The 25,020-nt window shown below is 41.4% G+C and overlaps 1 protein-coding gene across 3 annotated transcripts in view; it reads left to right on the forward strand.

The window, feature by feature from the left end:
* Positions 1–25,020, forward strand: part of drosha (drosha ribonuclease III) — a 140,102-nt gene that overhangs the window by 93,453 nt on the left and 21,629 nt on the right. For all 3 annotated transcript variants that reach the window (XM_038972881.1, XM_038972882.1, XM_038972880.1), the window contains exons 26-31: positions 2,220–2,325; positions 10,054–10,195; positions 17,223–17,305; positions 19,279–19,382; positions 21,755–21,847; positions 23,158–23,204. In XM_038972881.1, the coding sequence (XP_038828809.1) occupies positions 2,220–2,325; positions 10,054–10,195; positions 17,223–17,305; positions 19,279–19,382; positions 21,755–21,847; positions 23,158–23,204 (575 nt within the window). The remainder of the gene's footprint in view (positions 1–2,219; positions 2,326–10,053; positions 10,196–17,222; positions 17,306–19,278; positions 19,383–21,754; positions 21,848–23,157; positions 23,205–25,020) is intronic.

The following is a 25,020-nucleotide window of genomic DNA, read 5'->3' on the forward strand; positions in this document are numbered from 1 at the left end:
CTTCCCGGTCGGATCAGGACCCCTGCTGTGGGGAACACTATTCCCCTAAAAGATAGAACTCCCAAGTCGCAGAAAAGCCACTTACACACAAGCACACAGTCATACATTCACACAGGTGCTACAAAATGGAGCAGTCGTCCCTGAAACGTGGTGCTCCTGAAGCTGTTAAAGGTTTTTTTAGTTGAAAGTCAGGGCGGAATAAAGACCTGGGATTCACACTTTACTTTAATTTCCCCCTTGCTTTCCCCTCCCTTAACCTACCCACTACTACCGCTGCATTGTGCCTCCTGTTGGTGGGAATAAGGGACGGCTCTTTGTGCCTTTCACACTGAAATGCTTTTCTTCTTCCCCGACCCTCTCTCACACGCCTTCTCGCTTTTTTTTTCTCTCTCTCGTTTTCTCCCTCGCCCTTTTTCTTTCTCTCTCACAAACACATGCTCACTCACATCTAACACACACATCTTGAGGTACAGTATGCTGCAGCACTCGTTTTGCGCTTTCTCTCTCTCTCTCTCTCTCGCTCTCTCTCTCTCGCTCTCTCTCTCTCGCTCTCTCTCTCTCGCTCTCTCTCTCTCGCTCTCTCTCTCTCGCTCTCTCTCTCTCTCTCGCTCTCTCTCTCTCGCTCTCTCTCTCTCGCTCTCTCTCTCGCTCTCTCTCTCGCTCTCTCTCGCTCTCTCTCGCTCTCTCTCGCTCTCTCTCGCTCTCTCTCGCTCTCTCTCGCTCTCTCTCTCACTCTCACTCTCACTCTCACACACACACACACACACACACACACACACACATGCGCTCTTGCTCTCACCATCCTAATGAAACACATTCCAGAAGAATTTCCCAGTTCAGATATGCCGCATAACATAAAACGCGCCAGCCGACGCCACAGAAAGGGGACAATAATCTCTGACCTTTGATGTGATGCTCTCCCCCTCCCTTCACTCCTCTCTCCTCTTCCCTCATCTCTAACTGTACTCTCCTGCTCTCACCTGCTGATCCTCACATCTCTGTCTGCTTCCCAAATAATGCCCTATTCAGTGCACTATTTTTAACTAGTGCCATATGGGCCCTGGTCAAAAGTAGTGCACTAAATAGGGAATAAGGTGCCATTTGGGATGCAGCCCATGTCTATGTAAATCTCCCCCTTGGATCCACTCTTCTCTCTGTGGTCTGTGCTACCCGCCCTGGCTCCTTGGCACAACATCAACCTACATCTGCAACACTGATCTATAATTCTGTTTAATTAAAGAGCATTGCTGCGCAGCGCCTCTCCTCCATCTCCTACCACACTGCAGTTACAGTAAAGTGCACCCCCCTGTCCAGCACGGTACTACTGCATAGAAAGTATGAAGCTCGGTCACTCACTGAAGATGATCAAACACATCCATAGATATCAGTGGGGGTGGGGGTTTAATGTTGGAAGAGGTGTTTTTGTGCACGCCTGTGTTTGCGCACGTGCTGTGCATGTCTGCTTGTCCTAGTTAATGCAACACAATTAATTGAAACTCACCTACGTGCAGCGGTGTCATTTATCCAATCCAAGCTTGCAATTCTATTTAACATTAACAGTATAGACTTTGTGCGTACGTGCACATTAGTGGTTTAGGGCATCTCATTCAGCACGCAACTCTTAAAGATGCACTATGCAGAATCCCTCCGCCATTTCCTAGTTGCTAACGTTCGAATAGTTCACCTAATTTCAGTTGATGTGAGTAAACAAGTGTAGAGAATCATTGTACCGTCTAAACCACTATGAAATATCTATTCCATAACCCAAAATGTTGTATTTACTATTGAGAATAGTCCAGCGTTACTTCTTGAACCATTCCTGGGTATTTTCTGACGCTGGTGTACAAAACCAAAATTAAAAGATGCAAAAATGAACTTAAAAACAAGAAGCATAGAAATGGTGCACATAGAACAGATCTATCACTTCTTAGACTTGCTTTCAATGAGATTGACAGAACTGTAACTCACATTTCTATGTGAATTTTGTCAGGTCACCCAAAAAGTTACATATTGCAGCTTTAACATACAGAGGTAAAGCCAGTATGGGTTTGACTGAAAGTTGAAGCCGCATTTTGAGTTGAAGCCAAAATGCTGTGCACCTGAATAAACCCGTCTTTCCTCTCCCTCACCCCTCTTTACCCATCTCTCCCGGCCTCCACTTCTCTACCTCTCTCCTCCCTCCCTCACCCCTCTCTACCCCTTCTCCCCCTGTCTTCCAGGGGTCACAACCAGAGGATGGAGTTCCTTGGAGACTCCATCATGCAGCTGGTGGCTACAGAGTACCTCTTCATCCATTTCCCCGACCACCACGAAGGACACTTAACGGTAAGGACTTCCAAGCAAACCCCTAATGTCTCTCCATCTCTTCTTCCTCCTCATCTTGCACTCCTCTTTCTCTCTCTGTGCGCTCCATCACTCTCCCTCCATCTTTGTCTCCCCGTCGGTTCCTCCCTCTACCATGAACATCTATAAGCAGCAGTGTGTACGTATCCTTGTTTTCTCTGGCCCATCCGTGTTATTCACTGCATCCTTTACTCTCCCACTGCACTTACTAGTGCACCTCTCTTTAACTCTCCCTCCTCTTTGTATCCCTCCCTCTTTCTTCCCATGTCTTTGTGTGCTGAAAAAAAGTGTGTCAGGGGGAGAGAGAAAGAGAGAGCAGTTGGGTAGCCATTTGTTGTATGGGAAAGTGGCTTTGTCTTTAATAGCAGGCCCTTTGTTGATAGGAGGCTCTCTCTCCCCTGTGATGGCAGTAGAGTACAGATGGAGAGCGATGGACTTTCTCCATATTGATGGTGCTGTAACAGTGTGTGTGGTGTTAGGGGTGTTTCTGTGTGCCTCTTATATAAAGGTAACCTCCGGAACATTCCATTCATGAATTTTCCATATTTTCAAGCAATATTGAATGCTCCCCCCCCCCCCAAAAAAGCCACTCTTTATTTTTTGGTTCCTTTTCCGTCCATTCTCTGCAGTCAGAAAGAAAGAACATAGTGTTAGTTCTGGAACCAATTTGTCATAGAGAAGTCGTAACTAAAAGCTGCTAAGTAAAATCAGATCTCCAGTTAGATATTTGTTAGTGGAAGGGAGTAGACGTGACATCAATGGGATAAAAGCTCTGCAGTGAAGCATAGCTAAGTGACGGCGAGCTCTACTGAGGATGTGATGGTCCCGGGCCTGCCCAAGAGTAGAAACAGACTCCGACTCGAATAGATTGCAAGTAGATTAGTGCTCATTCAACATGTGTAGCTTTTTAGATGCGACTGTGTGTCGTCGAGACTGAGTTAGCTAAGACGTCCCACAGAAAAGGTAACGTAAGGGTAATGGCGGACTGAAGGGATTTATGTAGAGCACCTCAAGATAAAACATAATATTCGAAATATCTGCTAAATTAGACTAAAATATTAGCACTACTTAATCTGGTGAGTGATAACCTTCAATCTGGACAATAACACAAAACAAATCCTAAAACTAGAGACATTTATCGACAAATATTACGAAAACAGGCAACAACCAAACATGACGGAGAGTAAGACAGGGGAACCGATTACAAAACGAAAACGTGACTCTTCTACAGACACTGATGATTTAATATTCTCACCACCGGGAATGGTAAAGGTCGAAACCGATCTGTTAAAATCAATAAATGACAAACTGGGTATACTTGAATTAGTTAGTAAGGATATAAAAGAGTTGAAGGCAAGCCTAGAGATGAGTGATGAAAAAGCTGCGACATTGGAGAAGCAAACACACGCGCTAAAAGGGACAGTCAATAAGATTGAAACCGAAATGAATGGAATTAAAAAGGAGAACACCGTTCTGAAGGAAACCTTACTGGACATACAAACTAGATCCATGAGAGAGAATTTGGTACTTACAGGTATCCAAGAAAAAGAAGGAGAAGTTCCTGAATCTATAGTTAGAGAGTTCCTCCTTACAGCGCTTCAGATTCCACGCGAAGTTATCGACAAAATCCAACTTGAACGCGTTCACCGCTTCGGACAGAGAGGGCAGAGGTACGAACGCCCAATCGTTGCCAAATTTGCTTCATTTAAAGATAAAATAATGGTTAAAAGCCTGGGTAAAAGACTTGCTGGGACCAAAATTGGCATGAATGATCAGTTTCCGAAGGAAATTGCAGAACGGCGCAAAGTTCTGTATCCAATTTTCAAAGAAAATAGATTAAAAGCGAAACGAGTAGCTCTCGTCGTTGATAAACTATATATTGATAACCAGTTGTTCAGAGACACAAAGACTACTCCATGGTTATTTTAAAAATTACAAAGTTCTCATAGACGAGGGAAATAAACACAATTCAAGCCCGGTTACTGATTGTAACAATACAATAAAAAATATAGCTTTTCTATAAATCTTCACATATAACTAATTGAACACACAAGCACTAATTCAACATAGTGAAGATAAAAACTAAGTAAACAGAAGGCACAGTATGTGTGGATGGTATGGTTTGTGTTTATTTTTTATTTTATTTGTTATGTTTGGAAAGTTGAGTGAGTGAGTAATGAAATGGTTGCATATCCCAGGTGCCCCCACCCAGGCAGTGGCAGTGCTGGCAACACTAGCTGCAGTAACCCATGGGGAGGGGGTCACACTCGGACATTCAGAGAGGGGGTATATTATTGTGGCCCTGGCGGCACAAAATCAAAGTCGGACTGCATGGAGATGCGTGGGGACATGGTCATGACGGGTGGCCGTATTGTGGGTGTTTCAGGAATAAGGTGTACATTTGACCTCCATTATCTAGGATATGACAATGGTAAATAAATCTCTCAATTTTTGCTAATTTTTTGTGCGGTCTTGCAGGCCTTCTCATGCAGCTGCAACTGCAAGTGCATTTGTAAATCATGACCCATCTTGAGTTGGGCTCTGGGATGGTGCAATTGTTGAGAAAGTGAGCTTATGGTTGTGTGGGGGTAAGGGCTGAGTGTGTGTGGGTGTATGTGTGTATCCCACAACTGTTGCGAAGGAAGAAGTAAAAGATGTTAGGGACAATAGAGGATGATCCACAGATATATATAATACAAATCGAGGTGAGGGCAATGGAAATGCATATGGCAATTGATCTTCTTCAATTCGGTAAATGGCACTGTATGCTCTTTTCAAAGAATGGATCCCAGTCGGTTCAGGGCTATTGGATACAGGGGGTCGAGGGTGGTCTGCCGGGCATTGGGATGACAAGCCATCTCGAGATGAGGCCTTTTAGCGGGTGGAATAGTAGGGACCAATTGGAGGTTTACTTAGTAGAAATGCAAATATCATGGTACAACTATATAGACACTCAATCATTATGTTACTTTTTAATAGTACGTTTACAAAAATATATTCTGATTAAAAGAATGAAAGGTGTGTCTCATTATGGTAAGTGGTGAAATAAGTATAGCCAGTTACAATTGTAATGGCTTAGCAGATAATAAGAAAAGACGATCAGTATTTACCTGGCTAAAAGAGAAGGATTATAATATCTATTGTTTACAGGAAACCCATTCAACAGTTTTAGATGAAGTTTTGTGGAAAAAGAACTGGGGGGGCAAAATATATTTCTCCCATGGGCAAAGAAATTCAAAAGGGGTGATGGTTTTAATTAACAATAATTTTGATCCAAATGTGCAAATTGTCCAAACAGATCCTCAAGGTAGATGGATTATTTTAAATATGTTATTGGACAATAAACAAATATGGCTTGTTAACCTATACGGTCCGAATAATGATGATCCAAGCTTCTTTGAAAATATATATAAGAATTTATCAACTCTACAAGCAACACTAGACTCTATTATTATAGTGGGAGATTTTAATACGGTCTTAAATACCTCTATAGACCGGAAAGGAAATCACACTACAAACTATCACCCTCAGGCACTTAAGGAAATCATGAATGTCATGGATATATTGGAATTAGTGGATATATGGAGACTTAAATACCCTGATTTAGTGAGATATACATGGCGGAGGCTGAATCAAGCTAGTCGTCTTGACTACTTTCTTATACCATTCTCTCTGGCACCAAAAGTTAAAAAAGTGTTGATAGGGGACAGAATGCGGTCGGATCATCACATAATTGGCATATATATTTCTCTTACAGAATTTCCACGTGGGCGAGGATATTGGAAATTTAATCAAAGTCTACTAGATGATAAATTGTTTAGAACTAGGACAGAAGATTTTATAACTGACTTTTTCAGACATAACATAGGTACAGCAGATCCCCTTATTGTATGGGACACTTTTAAGTGTGCCTTTAGAGGCCATGCAATTCAGTACTCATCTATAAAACAAAGGGAATTTAGATCAAAAGAGTCCATATTAACAAAGGAAATTGAAGGACTAACAGTACAGTTAGATAGCAATAAAAACGGTACCATAGAGGCACAGAATAAGTTAGAGGAAAAACAAAAAGAAATGGAGGAACTTATTCAAGAAAGATCCAGTGTAATATATTATAAAAATAAAGCGAACTGGATGGAATATGGGGAAAAATGCACCAAATTCTTTTTCAATCTTCAATATAGAAATGCTACCAAAAAAAATGTATTAACTTGTTACAAATGATGGAGTCACGCATGATTCACCAAATGATATTTTGAAAGAGGAAGTAAAGTACTTTAAGAATATGTTTTCGTTTCAGGCTCCTCCATCTCCACTAACTGAAACTAATTGTATGGATTTTTTTCCTATTAATAATGTAAAATTAACATCTGTACAGAAAGACTCATGTGAAGGCCAAATTACAGAGGAGGAACTGCTTGATGCAATTGGGGCCTTTAAGGATGGGAAAACTCCAGGACTGGATGGCATACCAGTGGAAGTATACAAAACTTTTTTTGATATACTCAAAGGACCATTATTAGCTTGTTTTAACCACTCCTATATAAATGGTAGATTATCAGACACGCAACAAGAAGGTCTGATATCGTTATTACTGAAACAGGACCCAAGTGGTATATATAAAGATCCAGTCCAATTAAAAAATTGGAGACCTCTTACACTTCAGTGTTGTGATGCAAAAATCCTAGCAAAATGCTTGGCGCATAGAATAAAAAAAGTTTTGTCAGATATTATTCATCCTAATCAGACAGGTTTTTTACATGGACGATACATTGGAGATAATATAAGGCAAGTACTGGAAACAATAGAACACTATGAAATATCGGGGACACCAGGTCTGGTTTTCATAGCTGATTTTGAAAAGGCTTTTGATAAAGTACGACTGGAGTTTATATATAAATGCCTAGAATATTTCAATTTTGGGGAATCTCTTATAAAATGGGTTAAAATTATGTATAGTAACCCTAGGTGTAAAATAGTAAATAATGGCTACATCTCAGAAAGTTTTAAACTATCTAGAGGAGTAAAACAAGGTTGTCCACTATCGGCATATCTATTTATTATTGCCATCGAAATGTTAGCTGTTAAAATTAGATCAAACATTAATATTAATGGATTAGAAATCCGTGGCTTAAAAACTAAGGTGTCATTGTACGCTGATGATTCATGTTTTCTTTTAAAACCACAACTAGAGTCTCTCCACGGCCTCATAGAGGATCTAGATACCTTTGCTATCCTCTCTGGATTAAAACCAAATTATGATAAATGTACCATATTACGTATTGGATCACTAAAAAATACACATTTTATATTGCCATGTAGTTTACCAATTAAATGGTCTGACGGAGATGTGGACATACTCGGTATAAAAATCCCAAAAGAAAGAAATGATCTCACTCCAATAAATTTTTATAGAAAGTTAGCAAAAATAGATAAGATCTTGCTACCATGGAAAGGAAAATACTTGTCTATTTGTGGAAAAATCACCCTGATTAACTCTTTAGTCGTATCACAGTTTACCTATTTGCTTATGGTTTTGCCTACACCTAGTGACCTGCTTTTTAAATTATATGAACAAAAAATATTCCATTTTATTTGGAACGGCAAGCCAGATAAAATTAAAAGGGCCTATTTATATAACGAATATGAATTCGGAGGGCAGAAATTATTAAATATTAAAGCATTAGACCTCTCACTAAAGGCATCAGTCATACAAAAGTTATACTTAAATCCAAACTGGTTCTCTAGTAAATTGGTACGAATGTCTCATCCTATGTTCAAGAAGGGCCTTTTTCCCTTTATTCAGATTACACCTGCTCACTTTCGGTTGTTTGAAAAGGAAATAATCTCCAAAATATCCTTATTTTTTAAACAAGCCTTAGAAAGTTGGTTGCAATTTCAGTTTAATCCACCTGAAAGGACAGAACAAATAGTACAACAAATATTGTGGTTAAATTCAAATATAGTAATTGATAAAAAAACTGTATTTATCAAAGAAATGTTTAAAAAAGGTATAATTTTTGTGAATGATATCATAAATAGGACTGGTGGAGTTATGTCACACATGCAGCTAACACAGACATATGGAAATGTCTGCTCTACCCAAAATTACAACCAATTAATTGCAGCATTACCACAAAAATGGAAGAGGCAAGTAGAAGGGGAAAAAAGTAAGGAACTTGTATGTCGGCCCTGTATTAAAGAACATAAATGGTTAAAGAAAAGTGTGATAAATAAAAACATATACCAATTTCATTTAAGGACCAAAAAACTGACAGCTGTGCCATATAAATTGCAAAATAGTTGGGAAGAGATTTTCGATGTACCCATTCCATGGCACATGGTTTATGAATTGATACGCAAAACAACGCCGGATTCAAAACTTTTTTTTCAACGAATTTTTCAATTTAAATTACTGTACAAAATTCTTGCAACTAATAGAATGTTATATATATGGGGTATACAATCTTCCCAGCTCTGCAGATTCTGTTGTGAGGAGGCAGAGTCATTAGATCATTTATTTTGGTATTGTCCATATGTAGCTCGTTTTTGGTCACAGGTCCAGGAATGGCTGAAGAATTGCAACATTTGCCTAGAACTAACGCTACAGATAGCAATACTGGGGGATTTGAAAAGCCATAGTCAATCAATCAATAATATAATAATTATTTTAGCAAAAATGTTTATTTTTAATTTACAATCTGTAGAAGCTATGAGAATAGGAAGGTTCAAATCTTTTGTGAAGCATCACAGCACAGTTGAAAAATATATGGCAAATAAAAATCCGAAATGGATGATGTTGGAAGATAGATGGGAAGGGTTGAGTGGAACTGAAGGGTGGGACTAATAACAAGATAAACAATGTAGGGCATACGGGATCTGTGAAATGTGTATAGGTGCGGAGCTTTTGTGAAATAGCACAGTTACAAGTGGAAATAAAATTGGATGGACAACAGAAATAGAGGAAGGACTAAGAACAAACAAGAGAGAACTATTATAAAGTAGTCTGTGTCTGTAAAATAGGTATAAGATGTATAAATTGAAGGTAAAAGCAGAAGTGTTTATTAGTTTACTCCAATTGGGGGAGCGGTGGTAGGGTTGCGGGGAATAATAATAAAGGTATATTCTTTAAAAAAGTATGTATGTCTATATAGGTATGTGTATGTATATATGTATATATGTATGCATGCGTGTATGGATATATATATTTACCCAAAAAATATGGGGGATTGGAAATGATGCAGACAATTACATTGGAAGCAACATTCTTTCCGCAATATTAAGCTGATCCACCCCTAAAAAAATAATAATAATAATAATAATAATAAAAATAAAAAATAATAAAAATAAAATAAAAACATATAATAAAAAATAAAAAAAACAAAGACGTCCCACAGCCTTTGTCTCAACTCATCTACTTTATTTCCCCCTCTGCTATATTTATATTTATCATGTTTTCAGCTGTCTCTTTTAGAGCAGGAAATGCACTTGCCTTGTTTTGACATATCTTCATCTGGAGAGCTTTGAGTCACTATGTAATATTTATGCGAGTGAAACATTGAATATCCTGCACTGTAAAGCATCTGTGATGTGTTAGTCCATATGTTTTTTTTTGAGGGGGGGGGGATATGTGCAAAAGTGCATCTGGGACTTGGATATGTCTGTGTTTGATCTAAATTTGATTTCTGCATGTGTGTGTGTGTTCCACAGCTGTTGCGTAGCTCCTTGGTCAACAACCGTACCCAGGCCAAAGTTGCAGAGGAGCTGGGCATGCAGGAGTTCGCAATCACTAACGACAAAACTAAACGGCCAGTGGCCCTCCGGACCAAGACCCTTGCTGACCTGCTGGAATGTACGTATACAGTTCACAGCCCTTTTGAATATACATTTGCCGCTAAATATATTGGCACCCTTGTACTTTTCCTAAATAATTCCCTTTTTTCTTCTAAAATAAGTAGAAATTGAAAAAATGTTTGATCTCCACACGTTATTTGATTTTCAACATTGCAGAACAATTTTCTATAAACTTAGGTTAACAATAAAACATTTTTTGAATAAAGACAAATGACAGGGACAACATTATTGGCACCCCGGAGCTAGTACTTGGTTGCACAGCCATTTGCCAAGATAACTGCGGACAAATGCTTCTTGTAGTTTCAATGAGCTTCCTGCACCGTTCTACTGGACGATTGGCCCACTCTTCAGCAGCAAACTGTTTTCAGAACTCGGCATAGGTTTTGGATGTGGTTCAGATCTGGACTCTTTGATCGACAATTGAGAACAGTCCAGCGTTACTTCTTGAACCATTCCTGGGTGCTTTTTGATGTGTGTTCGGGGTCATTGTCCTGCTGGATGACCCATAACCTTTATTTACTAAATTAAAATTGTAAACTGAAGTTGACAAAAATTAAAGGTAACTTATTTTTGAAAAATTGGGAAGTATTTAAGAAAAGTGACAATATATTTGACCGCAACTGTATATAATATATGCCATTTAGCAGACACTTTAACAAAAGCGACTTAGTCATGCATGCATACATTTTACGTAAGGGTGGTCCCAGGAATCGAACCCACTATCCTGGCATTGCAAGTGCCATGCTCTCTCTACTGAGCTACAGAGGACCACAATCATTGTCATTTCATGTGTACTGAATTTACAAGGTCTCTCTTCTGACTTCTCACTTAAAAACGGATCGATTGCCATTTGGTGTGTACTGCATGTATGTCCGAAGACTCTCCTTTCTCTCTGTCTCAGATTTTTAAACATGAACCATTATCATTTTTCATTTATTGTACGAACAAGGCATAGATATCCTTTAATTAATGGATTATACCGTGCATTCGGAAAGTATTCAGACTCCTTCACTTTTTCCACATTTTGTTACATTACAGCCTTATTCTAAAATGTTTTTTTTTTTTTTTACAACAAATCTACACACAATACCCCATAACAACAAAGCAAATACAGGTTTTTAGAAATTATGTCAAATGTTACATTTACGTAAGTATTCAGACCCTTTACTCAGTACTTTGTTGAAGCACCTTTGGCTGTGATTAAAGCCTTGAGTCTTCTTGGGTATAACGCTACAAGCTTGGCCCACCTGTATTTGGGGAGTATCTCCCATTCTTCTCTGCAGATCCTCTCAAGCTCTGTCAGGTTGAATGGGGAGCGTTGCTGCACAGATATTTTCAGGTCTCACCAGAGATGTTCGATTGGGTTCAAGTCCGGGCTCAGGCTAGGCCACTCAAGGACATTCAGAAACTTGTTCCGAAGCCACTCCAGCATTGTCTTGGCTGTGTGCTTTGGGTCGTTGTCCTGTTGGAAGGTGAACCATCGCCCCAGTCTGAGGTCCTGAGCGCTCTGGAGTAGGTCTTCACCAAGGATCTTTCTGTACTTTGGTCCGTTCATTTTTTCCTTGATCCTGACTAGTCTCCCAGTCCCTGCTGCTGAAAAACTTCCCCACAGCATGATGCTCCCACCACCATGCTTCACCGTAAGGGTGATGCCAGATTTCCACCAGACGTGATGTTTGGCATTAAGGCCAAAGAGTTGTCTTGGTTTCATCAGACCAGAGAATCTTGTTTCTCATGTCTGAGAGTCTTTAGGTGCCTTTTGACAAACTCCAAGCGGGCTGACATGTGCCTTTTACTGAGGAATGGCTTCCATCTGGCCACTCTACCATAAAGGCCTGATTGGTGGAGTGCTGCAGAGATTGTTGTTCTTCTGGAAATTTCTCCCATCTCCACAGAGGAACTCTGGAGTTCTGTCAGAGTGACCGTCAGGTTTTTTGTCGCCTCCTTGCACTAGGCCCTTCTCCCTCGATTGCTCAGTTTGATCGGGCAGCCAGCTCTAGGAAGTGTCTTGGTGGTTCCAAAAATCTTCCATTTAAGAATGAGGGAGGCCACTGTGTTCTTGGGGACCTTCAATGCTGCAGTCATGTTTTGGTACCCTTCCCCAGATCTGTCCCTCGACACAATCCTGTCTCGGAGCTCTACGGATAATTATTTCGACATCATGGCTTGGTTTTTGCACTGACATGCACTGTTCACTCTGGGACCTTATATAGACAGGTGTGTGCCTTTCCAAATAATGTTCAATCAATTGAATTTACCACAGGTGGACTCCAATCTAGTTTTAGAAACATTTCAAGGATGATCAATGGAAACACGATGCACCTGAGCTCAATTTCGAGTTTCATAGCAAAGGGTCTTAATACTTTTTTATATATTTCTGTTTTTTGCTTTGTCATTATGGGGTATTGTGTGTAGATTTATGAGGATTTTTATTTATTTAATCAATTTTAGAATAAGGCTATATCTTAACAAAATGTGGAAAAGAGGTCTGAATACTTTCCGAATGCACTGGATATGTAAATCTGTGGTATCCCTTTTTGGACAATGCTCTGTCCTTGAGGTTTTGAAAATTGTCGTTTGCATGTTTTTGTACGTCGGCTACATGACCTCTCATCTCTCCTTGACGTCTTTAAACCTTGAACTATTGGCGTTTTCCATCTTCTCTTTCCTTCATCAAAGGCCAGTAAGAGATGTTTAATTGTCCTGTGGGAGTACATGGACCTGGCCTTGTCCTTTGGCTTCTGGGCCCTTTGCTGCTTGCTTGGTGACCGGAGGGTTGATGAATGAGTCTGAGGGCTCTGTGTCATGGCTAGTGAAAATACATGTTACAGCCCTCCCTCCACTCACTTGGCCTTCCAGTCTTCAGACATCAAGGCTGAGACTGTGTCCCAAATGGCACCGTATTCCCTACATAGTGCACTACTTTTGACCAGGGCTCATATGCATCTGATCAAAAGTAGTGCACTATGTAGCTAGCAGGTTGCCATTTGGGACGAATCCTGAGACCAGGCCTGAGCATTAAGGGGTTGGGGGGTATTGGGCGGGCTCAAGTGGCAGCAGCATGACGAGGTGTACCATACTGGATGCTCTTCAAAGGCCAAGACACAAGAGGATGACATGCACCGTACACACACACACACACACACACACACACGATTTGAACATGAAACACTCAGGGAGAGCGTCTTAAATCCATCAAAGGCAACATTATATAGGGAGAACTTTGTACTTGGTGCCACATACACGCACACACACAATAGAGGTCGACCGATTATGATTTTTCAACGCCGATACCGATTATTGGAGGACCAAAAAAAGCCGATACCGATTAATCGGCCGATTTTTATTTATTTATTTGTAATAATGACAATTACAACAATACTGAATGAACACTTATTTTAACTTAATATAATACATTAATAAAAATCAATATAGCCTCAAATAAATAATGAAACATGTTCAATTTGGTTTAAATAATGCAAAAACAAAGTGTTGGAGAAGAAAGTAAAAGTGCAATATGTGCCATGTAAAAAAGCTAACGTTTAAGTTCCTTGCTCAGAACATGAGAACATATGAAAGCTGGTGGTTCCTTTTAACATGAGACTTCAATAGTCAAAGGTATATGGAATACATATGGTATAGAGAGAAATAGTCCTATAAATACTACATTAATAACTACAACCTAAAACCTCTTACCTTGGAATATTGAAGTCTCATGTTAAAAGGAACCACCAGCTTTCATATGTTCTCATGTTCTGAGCAAGGAACTTAAACTTTAGCTTTTTTACATGGCACATATTGCACTTTTACTTTCTTCTCCAACACTTTTGTGCCAATACTAGGCACTTTAGTATTGCCAGTGTAACAGTATAGCTTCCGTCCCTCTCCTCGCTCCTACCTGGGCTCGAACGAGGAACACATCGACAACAGCCACCCTCGAAGCAGCGTTACCCATCACTCCACAAAAACCGCGGCCCATGCAGAGCAAGGGGAACAACTACTCCAAGTCTCAGAGCGAGTGACGTTTTAAACGCTATTAACGTGCACCCCGCTAACTAGCTAGCCATTTCACATCGGTTACACCAGCCTAATCTCGGGAGTTGATAGGCTTGAAGTCATAAACAGCGCAATGCGTGAAGCTGAGTGAAGAGCTGCTGGCTAAACACACGAAAGTGCTGTTTGAATGAATGCTTACGAGCCTGCTGCTGCCTACCACCGCTCAGTCAGACTGCTCTATCAAATCATAGACTTAATTATAACATAATAACATATAGAAATACAAGCCTTAGGTCATTAATATGGTCGAATCCGGAAACTATAATTTCGAATTTCAGTGAAATACGGAACCGTTCCGTATTTTATCTAACGGGTGGCATCCATAAGTCTAAATATTGCTGTTACATTGTACATCCTTCAATGTTATGTCATAATTACGTAAAATTCTGTCAAATTAGTTCGCAACGAGCCATTGCCTCCCAAACTTTTGCATATACCCTGACTCTGCGTGCAATGAACGCAAGAGAAGTGACACAATTTCACCTGGTTAATATTGCCCGCTAACCTGGATTTCTTTTAGCTAAATATGCAGGTTTAAAAATATATACGTGTATGGGTTTTAAGAAAGGCATTGATGTTTATGGTTAGGTACACGTTGGAGCAACGACAGTCTTTTTTCCGCGAATGCTCACGGCATCGATTATATGCCACGCAGGACACTAGATAACTACACATGGTGGATGATATTACTAGTTTAACTAGTGATTATGATTGATTGATTGTTTTTTATAAGATAAGTTTAATGCTAGCTAGCAACTTACCTTGGCTTCTTACTGCATTCGCGTAACAGGCAGGCTCCTCGTGGAGTGCAATGAGAGGCAGGTGGTTAGAGCGTTGGACTAGTTAACTGTAAGTTTGCAAGATTGAATCCCCGAGCTGACATGGTAAAAATCTGTCGTTCTGCCCCTGAACAAGGCAGTTAACCCACCGTTGAACAAAAATATAAACGCAACATGCAACGATTTCAAAGATTTTACTGAGTTACAGTTCATATAAGGCAATCAGTCAATTGAAGTAAATTCATGGGGGCCGTGCATTATCATGCTGAAACATGGTGATGGCAGCTGATGAATGGCACGACAATGGGCCTCAGGATCTCATCACGGTATCTCTGCTTTCAAAATTCAATTGTGTTTGTTGTCCGTAGCTTATGTCTGGTCATACCATAACCCGACCGCCACCATTGGGGCACTCTGTTCACGAGGTTGACATCAGCAATCCGCTCTCCAACACCGCCATACCCATCTGATTCATCCGTGAATAGCACACTTCTCCACCATGCCAGTGGCCATCGAAGGTGAGCATTTGCCCACTGAAGTCAGTCATGATGCCGAACTGCAGTCCGGTCAAGACCCTGGTGAGGAAGACGAGCACACAGATGAGCTTCCCTGAGACCGTTTCTGACAGTTTGTGCAGAAATGCTTAGGTTGTTCTAACCCACTGTTTCATCAGCTGTCCAGTTGGCTGGTCTCAGACGATCCCGCAGCTGAAGAAGCCAGATGTGGAGGTATTGGTCTAGCGTGATTACACGTGGTCTGCGGTTGTGAGGCCGGTTGGAGGTACTGCCAAATTCTCTAAAACGATGTTGAAGGCAGCTTAATTCTATAGCAAATGCTTTGGTGGATATTCCTGCAGTCAGCATGCCATTTGCATGCTCCCTCAAAACGTGAGACGTCTGGCATTGTTGTGTGACCGATGCACATTTGAGTGGCCTTTTTTTGTCCCCAGCACAAGGTGCACCTGTGTAATGAAAACACTGCAGTGTAGCTCAGTTGGTAGATTATGGCACTTGCAACGCCAGGGTTGTGGGTTCGATTCCCACGGGGGCCCTGGTCAAAAATAGTGCACTATATAAGGAAAAATGTGCCATTAGGGACACAGCCTATCTCTACATGGCAACTGAAATATTACTTATTACCTCCTCTCTTCACTTTGACTCCAGCCTGCCTTCTCTTGTGTGTAAGGTGAGAATAAAACACTGTGTAGTAGAATGTGGTGACATGCGACAGGTGTGTAGTCTGAAGAGACTGGGTGGAAACCCAAAAATGGTTTAGACAACCTGAACAAGGGGGATGACCGGTGTGTAGTCTGAAGGGACTGGGAGGAGACACAAAAATGGTTTAGACAACCTGCACTAGACTTTGACTTCTTTCATTCTTGCTCAGTTTAGAGAAAAACTGAAGAAATGCCGAATTTACGTCATTAAAATGTGCATCGAAAACAGCATAAGAATGTATCACTTATATTCATAATACAGGTCATTTATTTTCTTGATGGGAGAATTGAATAGTTAAAAAACATTACTTTGAAAACATTTAAGAGCTAGAGGCTGTTATTGTACAGTCTGACAGTAGACAGACTAGGTTATATTACCTTTTTTTTAAACTATGGTACCGCTAACGTTACTGCTCTGGCTGAAATATTCTCTCTTCAAATGGCCCTTTCCAGCACGGTTCCATTAACTATGGTGGAAGATCATATTTATTTTTATATTTAGTGTGTTAGTATGTTCCATTTCCTTTTGATGTCTGTGCAACTCGTATGGAGCCTTTATTATCGAGTCCAAGGCCAATATCAACGAAGCATCTCGGAGTAGCAGTGCCAATCTAGGATCTGTCCATTTAACCTTATTCATTAGGATCTAAAATATATATTTTTTTAAGGATCCTAGATCAGCACTGCTACTCTGAAACGCTTTGTATATATGGGCCCAGATAGGCAGCAGACAGCCATCATGGTCTATCCGGTTCCGTTCAGTCCACATATACACCCCCTTCCAGTATACCCATTCCATAACCTCCTCCTCTCCTCTCGTGTTAATGGTGTTCTCAACCACAAAGCAGATTTTGTATTTGTACGACGTTACTTCTTAAACATCGACTCTCCCTTTCATCCCTTCCGTTATGTAGCCTCTCCTCTCTTTCATCCCTCGTTCATTGTTCTTTCCTCTCCTCTTCTGTCGTCGGCAGCTTTCATCGCGGCGCTCTACATCGATAAGGATCTGGAGTACGTTCACACCTTCATGAACGTCTGCTTCTTCCCTCGACTGAAGGTGAGTGAGCGTGTGTGTGAGTGAGCGTGTGTGTGAGCGTGTGTGTGTGCGCGCGATCTCCCCTGTGCGCCTGAGCGCGTGCATGTCTGAAGGTGAGGTCTCACTCACTCTCCTCTGATCCCATCGACAGCCAGCATCCCCACGACCGCGAGAGAGGCCACTCACTCGCCAATCAATGACCACTCTTCTCTTCTCTATGTACCACCGGTAGAGAGTGGAGGCGGCAGAAGCTAATGGCTAAACTAATAGCACTAGCATTGACGAGCGGCACTCAAGTGGTGCTTGACTCGTCAACGGTCTTAGCATGGCTGTACAGTCCTATATTGTAGTCATCTTTAATGGGCGCCGGTTGCGGTTGGTTCTATGCTAGCACTGTTATTGGGTTGTTACTGACTGTTTAGATATTGATCCCCTACCACCGCTGGTGTAGCCAGCACTGTTCTGTTCTACGGTGCTGTTGTTTCTCAAGTGTTTCAGGTGGTGGGTGTGGTGTTCATTCAGAAAGACCTCCGTTAAGCCTCCTCTCGTATTAGATGGCAGGAGGTGTGACGTATCAGTAAATTGGTGAGATTTAGAGAAGTGAGTCTCTGTAAGATGAATAGGTTGGTGGACCTGCCACCCTCCTTCTCCCTCTTCTCCTCCTCTCCCTCCCTCCCTCCCTTTAGAGAAGACATTCTGTCTGTAGGATGAATAGGTTGGTGGACCTGCTTCTTCCTGTTAGAATGGTCGAGAGAGACTACTGCTTCCACACACACACACACACACACTACCTCCTTCACACACACACACACACATCCTGCACACTGTGTGAAGGTGATGGCTCAGCCTACAATGGTGTACTAATTGCTGTCTGTGTGGGTCTCCTGGGAATGTGGGTGGCCATGGAGGAGCTGAACCGTGTGTGTGTGTGTGTGTGTGTGTGTGTGTGTGTGTGTGTGTGTGTGTGTGTGTGTGTGTGTGTGTGTGTGTGTGTGTGTGTGTGTGTGTGTGTGTGTGTGTGTGTGTGTGTGTGTGTACATAGGCGACTACAGAGAGAGAGAGAGAGAGAGAGAGCACCTCATTTCCACTTCCAACAGAAAGTTGTGAAAAAGACCAACACATCTCTTCACATAGCCTTTCAGACGTTGTCCCAAAGGGCACCCTATTCCCTATATAATAATGTGGTGGGTGCTTATATTTGTTCCGGGCCCCATAGGGGCCACCATTCCCTAAAGTAATGCACTATGTAGGGAATAGGGAGCAATTTTGGACATAGGGCTCTGGTTTCTAAGAGGCTATTACTGCTTTATAGAATCTTCTGGAAGAAAGTAAAAGGACATATATGGAACCATTATGTCAGTGTAGGCTTTACACGTGTGTACACCTGTGTGTATGTACACGTGTATGTATTGTGCAATTTATGTGCATGTGTTTTGGTATCAAAGCAGCCAGTACACATCTCTTATTTCCCTCTCCCAGAGAGGGAGAGGGAACGCCAAAGAGGGAGCAAGAGAGAGCATTGGCTACAAGGCATGCAGAACCCATCTTTGTAGAAAATTAATAGGAACAGACAGTTATAGATTCAAAGTGTCCCTTTTTTTATAACAGGGCTGCTTTCCAGTTAATGGAAGTGCTTTTAGAAGTCCCTTTGGATTGGAGAATGTATCAGGCCTGCACACCTGGGAGACTCCCAGACAGACCCTGAGAGAGAGCTCTGTATTTCTGTCTCTGCTAGGAGCAGGCTGGAGACGCTTGTGTCTTAAGTAGCCTGTGATTTGTGCCCACCGCAGAGAGAGAAAAGTCAGGGAGATGGAGAGAGCGGAGAGGCCGAGAGCGCCAGAGAAGAACAAAAAGTGATAGTAGGATAAGAGGTGGAAAGCAGGAAAGAGTCAGGGAAGCAATGAAAGTAGGGGAAAGGGAGATGAATAGAGGTAGAGTTTGTAATTGTTACTCTACAGTATTTGTAATGTGTAAAGCATGTGTGTGTGTTGCAGGAGTTTATCCTAAACCAGGATTGGAACGATCCTAAATCCCAGCTCCAACAGTGCTGCCTGACACTGCGCACGGAGGGCAAGGAGCCCGACATACCCCTCTACAAGTAAGCTACTGCTCCCTCCATACAACTTGTTCTCCTGCCCCCCCCCCCCCACATTAACCACACACAGGCAACCTTGAACGGCTCCCCTAACAAGAACATAGTGAATGGATGTGCTGTGTTGTATAAAGGTCTTTGTTGTTGGGATAAAAAGCACCACTTCCAAAGAAACCTGTTATTTGACAAAAGGTCAAGGGGCAAGTGCAGGTGTTGCTACACGTGGTCTGCCACTGCGAGTACGATCAGCTGTCCGTCCTGTCTCCCTGTAGCGCTGTCTTAGGCGTCTCACAATACGGACATTTCAATTTATTGCCCTGCCACATCTGCAGTCCTCATGCATCCTTGCAGCATACCTAAGGCACGTTCACGCAGATGAGCAGGGACCCTGGGCCTCTTTCTTTTGTTTTTTTTCCAGAGTCAGTAGAAAGGCCTCTTTAGTGTCCTAAGTTTTCATATCTGTGACCTTAGTTGCCTACCGTCTGTAAGCTGTTAGTGTCTTAACAACCGTTCCACAGGTGCATGTTCATTAATTGTTTATGGTTCATTGAACAAGCATGGGAAACAGTGTTTAAACCCTTTACAATGAAGATCTGTGAAGTTATTTAGATTTTTACGAATTATCTTTGAAAGACAGGGTCCTGAAAAAGGAGTTTATATATATATACAGTACCAGTTAAAAGTCTGGACATACCTACTCATTCCAGAGTTTTTCTTAATTTTTACTAATTTCTACATTGTAGAATAATAGTGAAGACATCAAAACTATGAAATAACACATATGGAATCATGTAGTAACCAAGAAAGTGTTAAACAAATCAAAACAATTTTTATATTTGAGATTCTTCAAAGTAGCCACCCTTTGCCTTGATGACAGCTTTGCACACTATTGGCATTCTCTCAATCAGCTTCATGACGTGGTCACCTGGAATGCATTTCAATTAACAGGTGTGCCTTGTTAAAAGTTAATTTATGGAATGTCTTGTTTTCCTAAATGCGTTTGAGCTAATCAGTTGTGTTGTGACAAGTTAGGGCTGGTATACAGAAGATACCTCTATTTGGTAAAAGACCATGTCCATATTATGGCAAGAAGAGGTCAAATTAGCAAAGAAAAACAGCAGTCCATCATTACATTAAGATGTGAAGGTCAGTGAATCCGGAAAATGTCAAGAACTTTGAAAGTTTCTTCAAGTGCAGTTGCGAAAGCCAAGCGCTATGATGAAACTGGCTCTCATGAGGACCGCCACAAGAAAGGAAGACCCTGAGTTACCTCTGCTGCAGAGGATAAGTTCATTAGAATTAACTGCACCACAGATTGAAGCCCAAACAAATACTTCACAGAGTTCAAGTAACAGACACATCTCAACATCAACTGTTCAGAAGAGACTGCGTGAGTCAGGCCTTCATGGTTGAATTGCTGCAAGGAAACCACTACTAAAGGACCATACAAATCAATACAAACATACATATTATGTGTGTCTGTACTGTACTGAATGTGTGACCTGCTTGGAAGTGACAGCTGACTAATGCTTCCTCATATCCCCATTTCTCTGGTTTCTGCCGCTTTCAGAGAGATTCTAATTCCAAGTGACAGTTTTCACTGTCGAGGTTTGTTTCAGAATTCAGCAGGGCTGAAGAACCGTTAGTATTTGTTCGGAACATGCCACAGGCTTCTTCATTTGTAAGTGAGAAATATGATTGAATTATTGATGAAATGCCGTAAGTGACCACATTGCATTAAAAATGAATAGCACCCCTGAAATAAGTAAATTGTTTGTTAATAATTTAGGCTGTCGGTGTGTGGTTTATGCTAATGTTAACATTTTAGACATCTACAAGTGTTGTTTACTTGTACTCCCTTCTCCCTGCTGATATCTAACTAAAAATGGTGATGTCAAATGTATTTTTAAATGTTTCATATGATATGAATGTGATATCGTTTTCCATGACTTTCTCCCTGAGTTTGCTGGTTGCTCATGTATTTCTACGTAACACCAAAGCCTGCTGGGGACTGTCAGAGAGCATTATCATTCTTTTTTGTCTTTGTAGCAGAAGAACACACATACTTTAACCATCCAGAGATGATGGGTGGCCTTTTTCTTGTTTAACTGTCCCTCAGATGGCTTCTGTACACTGTCAAACCACGCCCAGACGAATCAAAGTATTCTCCTGTATTTTCCTCTCTCTCTCTTTCATCTCTCTCTGGAGATGCATTATATTAGCTCCAAACGAAAATGTTTGTTGTCTTGTTCTTTTCCAGAAGGACGATACCAACATCGAGTGTCCTTGAACTTTCTCACGTCTGTCATTATTTCTCGCTTGCTCCTTTTTTCTTCTCCGTCGCTCATCCCACTCTCCTTTTCATCCGTTTGCTATAGGACCCTGCAGACAGTGGGGCCGTCTCACGCGCGAACCTACACTGTGGCTGTGTACTTCAAAGGAGAGAGAATAGGCTGTGGCAAGGGCCCAAGGTACGTAGACCACCCACCCATTAGGCCGAGTTAGTATGTGTCCCAAATGCCACCTTAGTCCCTATATAGTGCACTACTTTTTGACCACTTTTGACTACTTTTTTTGGTTCTTGGTCAAAAGAAGTGCACTACACAGGGAATAGAGTGGCATCCGGGATGCAGTCTTCAGTGTGCACCGCTCTGCTCAATGCACGGCTAATGGGCTCTTGAAATAATGGCCATGTTTTATTGATGGTGTTTATTATAGCAATTAAGCTCTGTGGCTGTTCTATTGGGAGGGACTTTATGCGGAATGAAAATGAATCGATTCATTATTGAATTGACATAAATGGTATTATAGAAACATCATTTTGAGGAGGGGAAATGCCCTGTGAGAGCGAGAGATCGCACACAGTGAGTCTTTCTCCAGAGCTAGCTTAGCTCTGGTCCAGGACATTAATGTGGTTTGCTAACGCTGAGCCTGCCTTCACTAACGCCCTGGACTAGAGCTAGGGCTAGCTGGGATGGCTGGGGAAATGCTCTGTGACAAAAAGAGAGTCCGCACACAGTGTGTCTTAAGTTGTGGCACAATAGGCACCCTGTTCCCTTCTGGTCAAATGTAATGCACTATGAAGGGAATAGGGTGCCATTTGAGACAGATTTTCTCCAGGGCTAGCTAGAGTTTTGTTTGGTTCTACCTGTGATGTTTCTCTTCAGAGGGATGGGGGGAAATGATGGGGAGGCTTTTATAAAGAACCGTAGGGTAAAGAAAATGTGAATCGCTGCGTGAAGGAAGACCCTTTCAGAGAGGAGATAAAACCATTCTACTCAGCTTAAGAATAATACAAAATCCATCAAACATCTCTCACCCCTCTGCATTGAAAATCCCTCTCATGGCCCTCTTGAAAGAGCGCTCTCTGCCTCTAAGCTGGCGATAACTTTGTCCCCTCCATAGTATCTCTACCCAGCTTACTGTTTTATATTTACTAAACGTAAGCCCCGTTACCCCCCCCCCCCCCGACACTTGCCTATGATCACATAATATAATATTTACAGAGAGCAATACGGTAAACAGTGTACATGCTGAGAGAGCGCCTGGCCCAAAGGCTTAGCTACCTCTGTGAGATGTATGCATGGTGCTAGCTACCTGGGAGGCTTTGGAGAAAAACATTTTTATATAATCCTCTGTCATTGGCATGCTCTCAGACTACAGCATTTGAAAGGGATGTTTTGAATATGCTAAATACCTTTTCTTTCTTGTCCGTCTTTCCCCTCTTTTTTTTTTCTTTTCTTATTTGTTGATTTATTTTTTCTTCTCCTTTTCAATCTAGTATCCAACAGGCGGAGATGGGAGCTGCTATGGACGCACTCGAGAAATGTGAGTAGTTTGAAGAAGAAGTTGGAACCACCACTATGTGTAATATGTTTAAGCCCTTCACATACATGTAGTACCCTGCTTTGGTTCTTTTGTTCAATATTAGCTTTGTCTTTTCAAATATTTTTCAAAATTACTGCCAAAGTGTAGTGGCCCGTCCAGTCATTTGAAGAGGTTTGAACCACCTCCTCGTTTTTAAGCCTTTCACAAATAGCATATACCCTGCTTTGGTGTCTTTTAAAATACGAAATGGCTGCCAAAGAGCTTTGGAGAGCGGTGGTCACTGCCCTGTCCAGTCGGTTGGCTGCTGGATACGGAGCATTAGCCTGTTTGAAGAGAAAGTCCAGAGCACAGCTAGCATGTGGCCTGGCCTGCTTGCATTATGGGCCAAGGATGCTAAGCTAACACCAGCTAAGGGCTCTCTGCAATGCTAATAGCCTTGGAGGACCTTGTTGAAGTCTCTGTTTGGTGTATTTAAAACAAAAGGGACAAAATGAGAATGGGCCTTGGTCTGTGTGTGAGACTTGTCTAGTATGATCCCGGGTTCTTGAGCTGTGTAGTGCTGTGAGTCGCATCTTAGGGCATAGGGTTCCATTTGGGAAGCAGACTATTTGGAACCCTATGTAACAATTCACCAATTTGCATCGGTTGCTGGTTTAAATGTTTAAGATATGAGTGCATCGGTCTGCGGGACCCCAAACCGATCCAAATGTAGCATGATTCGGTCAGAATATCCATTCAAATGTTACGAATCGCTGGTTCACTAAAATGTTTTACTCAATTACTCAAATGACTTTCTATCTTCTGAAAATACCTAATCTTTTGTGACAACTATGCAGTCTGACAACTCTCCTTCAGTGTCGGACTAAGCATGTAATTATGTTGACAGTCATTGATCTACAAGTCATTTTGCATGCCGATCAACCCCAGGCAATATCAGTAGCCTAGACAAATTGCGCGCTGCGCGTTTCTTCGCTCACTGACAAACGAGAGGTAGGCCTATTAGTGATCTGGCATGTCTGCGTGTGATTTTCAGCTTTCAAAAGATTGTAAAATGACTTGCGCAATATTTGACTTTATTCTTTGCGTGATAACAAATGTAATTTGCGAGGTAATTTTTATCAAATGTGCTGTTTACAATTGTGTTTTACTGGAGGGGCTTACATTAGATTTTATTTAGATTGTTCAGGTTCACCATCACAAATAGTTCTGGTAGTTTTGCTTGAAACAATTTGTTTCAGACCCCTTGACTACTACATTTTATTTTGTAACAGCCTTATTCTAAAATGGATTAAATAAATTAAACATCCTCATCAATCTACACAATACCCCATAATGACAAAGCGAAAACAGGTTGATAGAAATGTTTGCAAATGTATAAAGAAAAAAAAAAATAGGGAAAGGGAGATACCTAGTCAGTTGTACAACTGAATGCCTTCAACTGAAATGTCTTCTGCATACCTTATTTACGTAAGTATTCAGTCCCTTTCCTATGAGACACGAAATTGAGCGCAGGTGCACATGTTTCCATTGATCATCCTTGAGATGTTTCTACAATTTGATTGCAATCCACCTGTGGTAAATTCAATTGATTGGACATGATTTGGAAAGGCACACACCTGTCTATATAAGGTCCCACAGTTGAGAAGTGCATGTCCGAGCAAAGACCAAGCCATGAGGTCGAAGGAATTGTCCGTAGAGCTCCGAGACAGGATAATGTCGCGGGACAGATCTGGGGAAGGGTACCAAAACATTTCTGCAGTATTAAAGGTCCCCAATAACACGGTGGCCTCCATCATTCTTAAATGGAAGAATGGAA

This window comes from Salvelinus namaycush, chromosome 33, assembly GCF_016432855.1.
Source record: "Salvelinus namaycush isolate Seneca chromosome 33, SaNama_1.0, whole genome shotgun sequence".
Classification (NCBI taxonomy): Eukaryota; Metazoa; Chordata; class Actinopteri; order Salmoniformes; family Salmonidae; genus Salvelinus; species Salvelinus namaycush.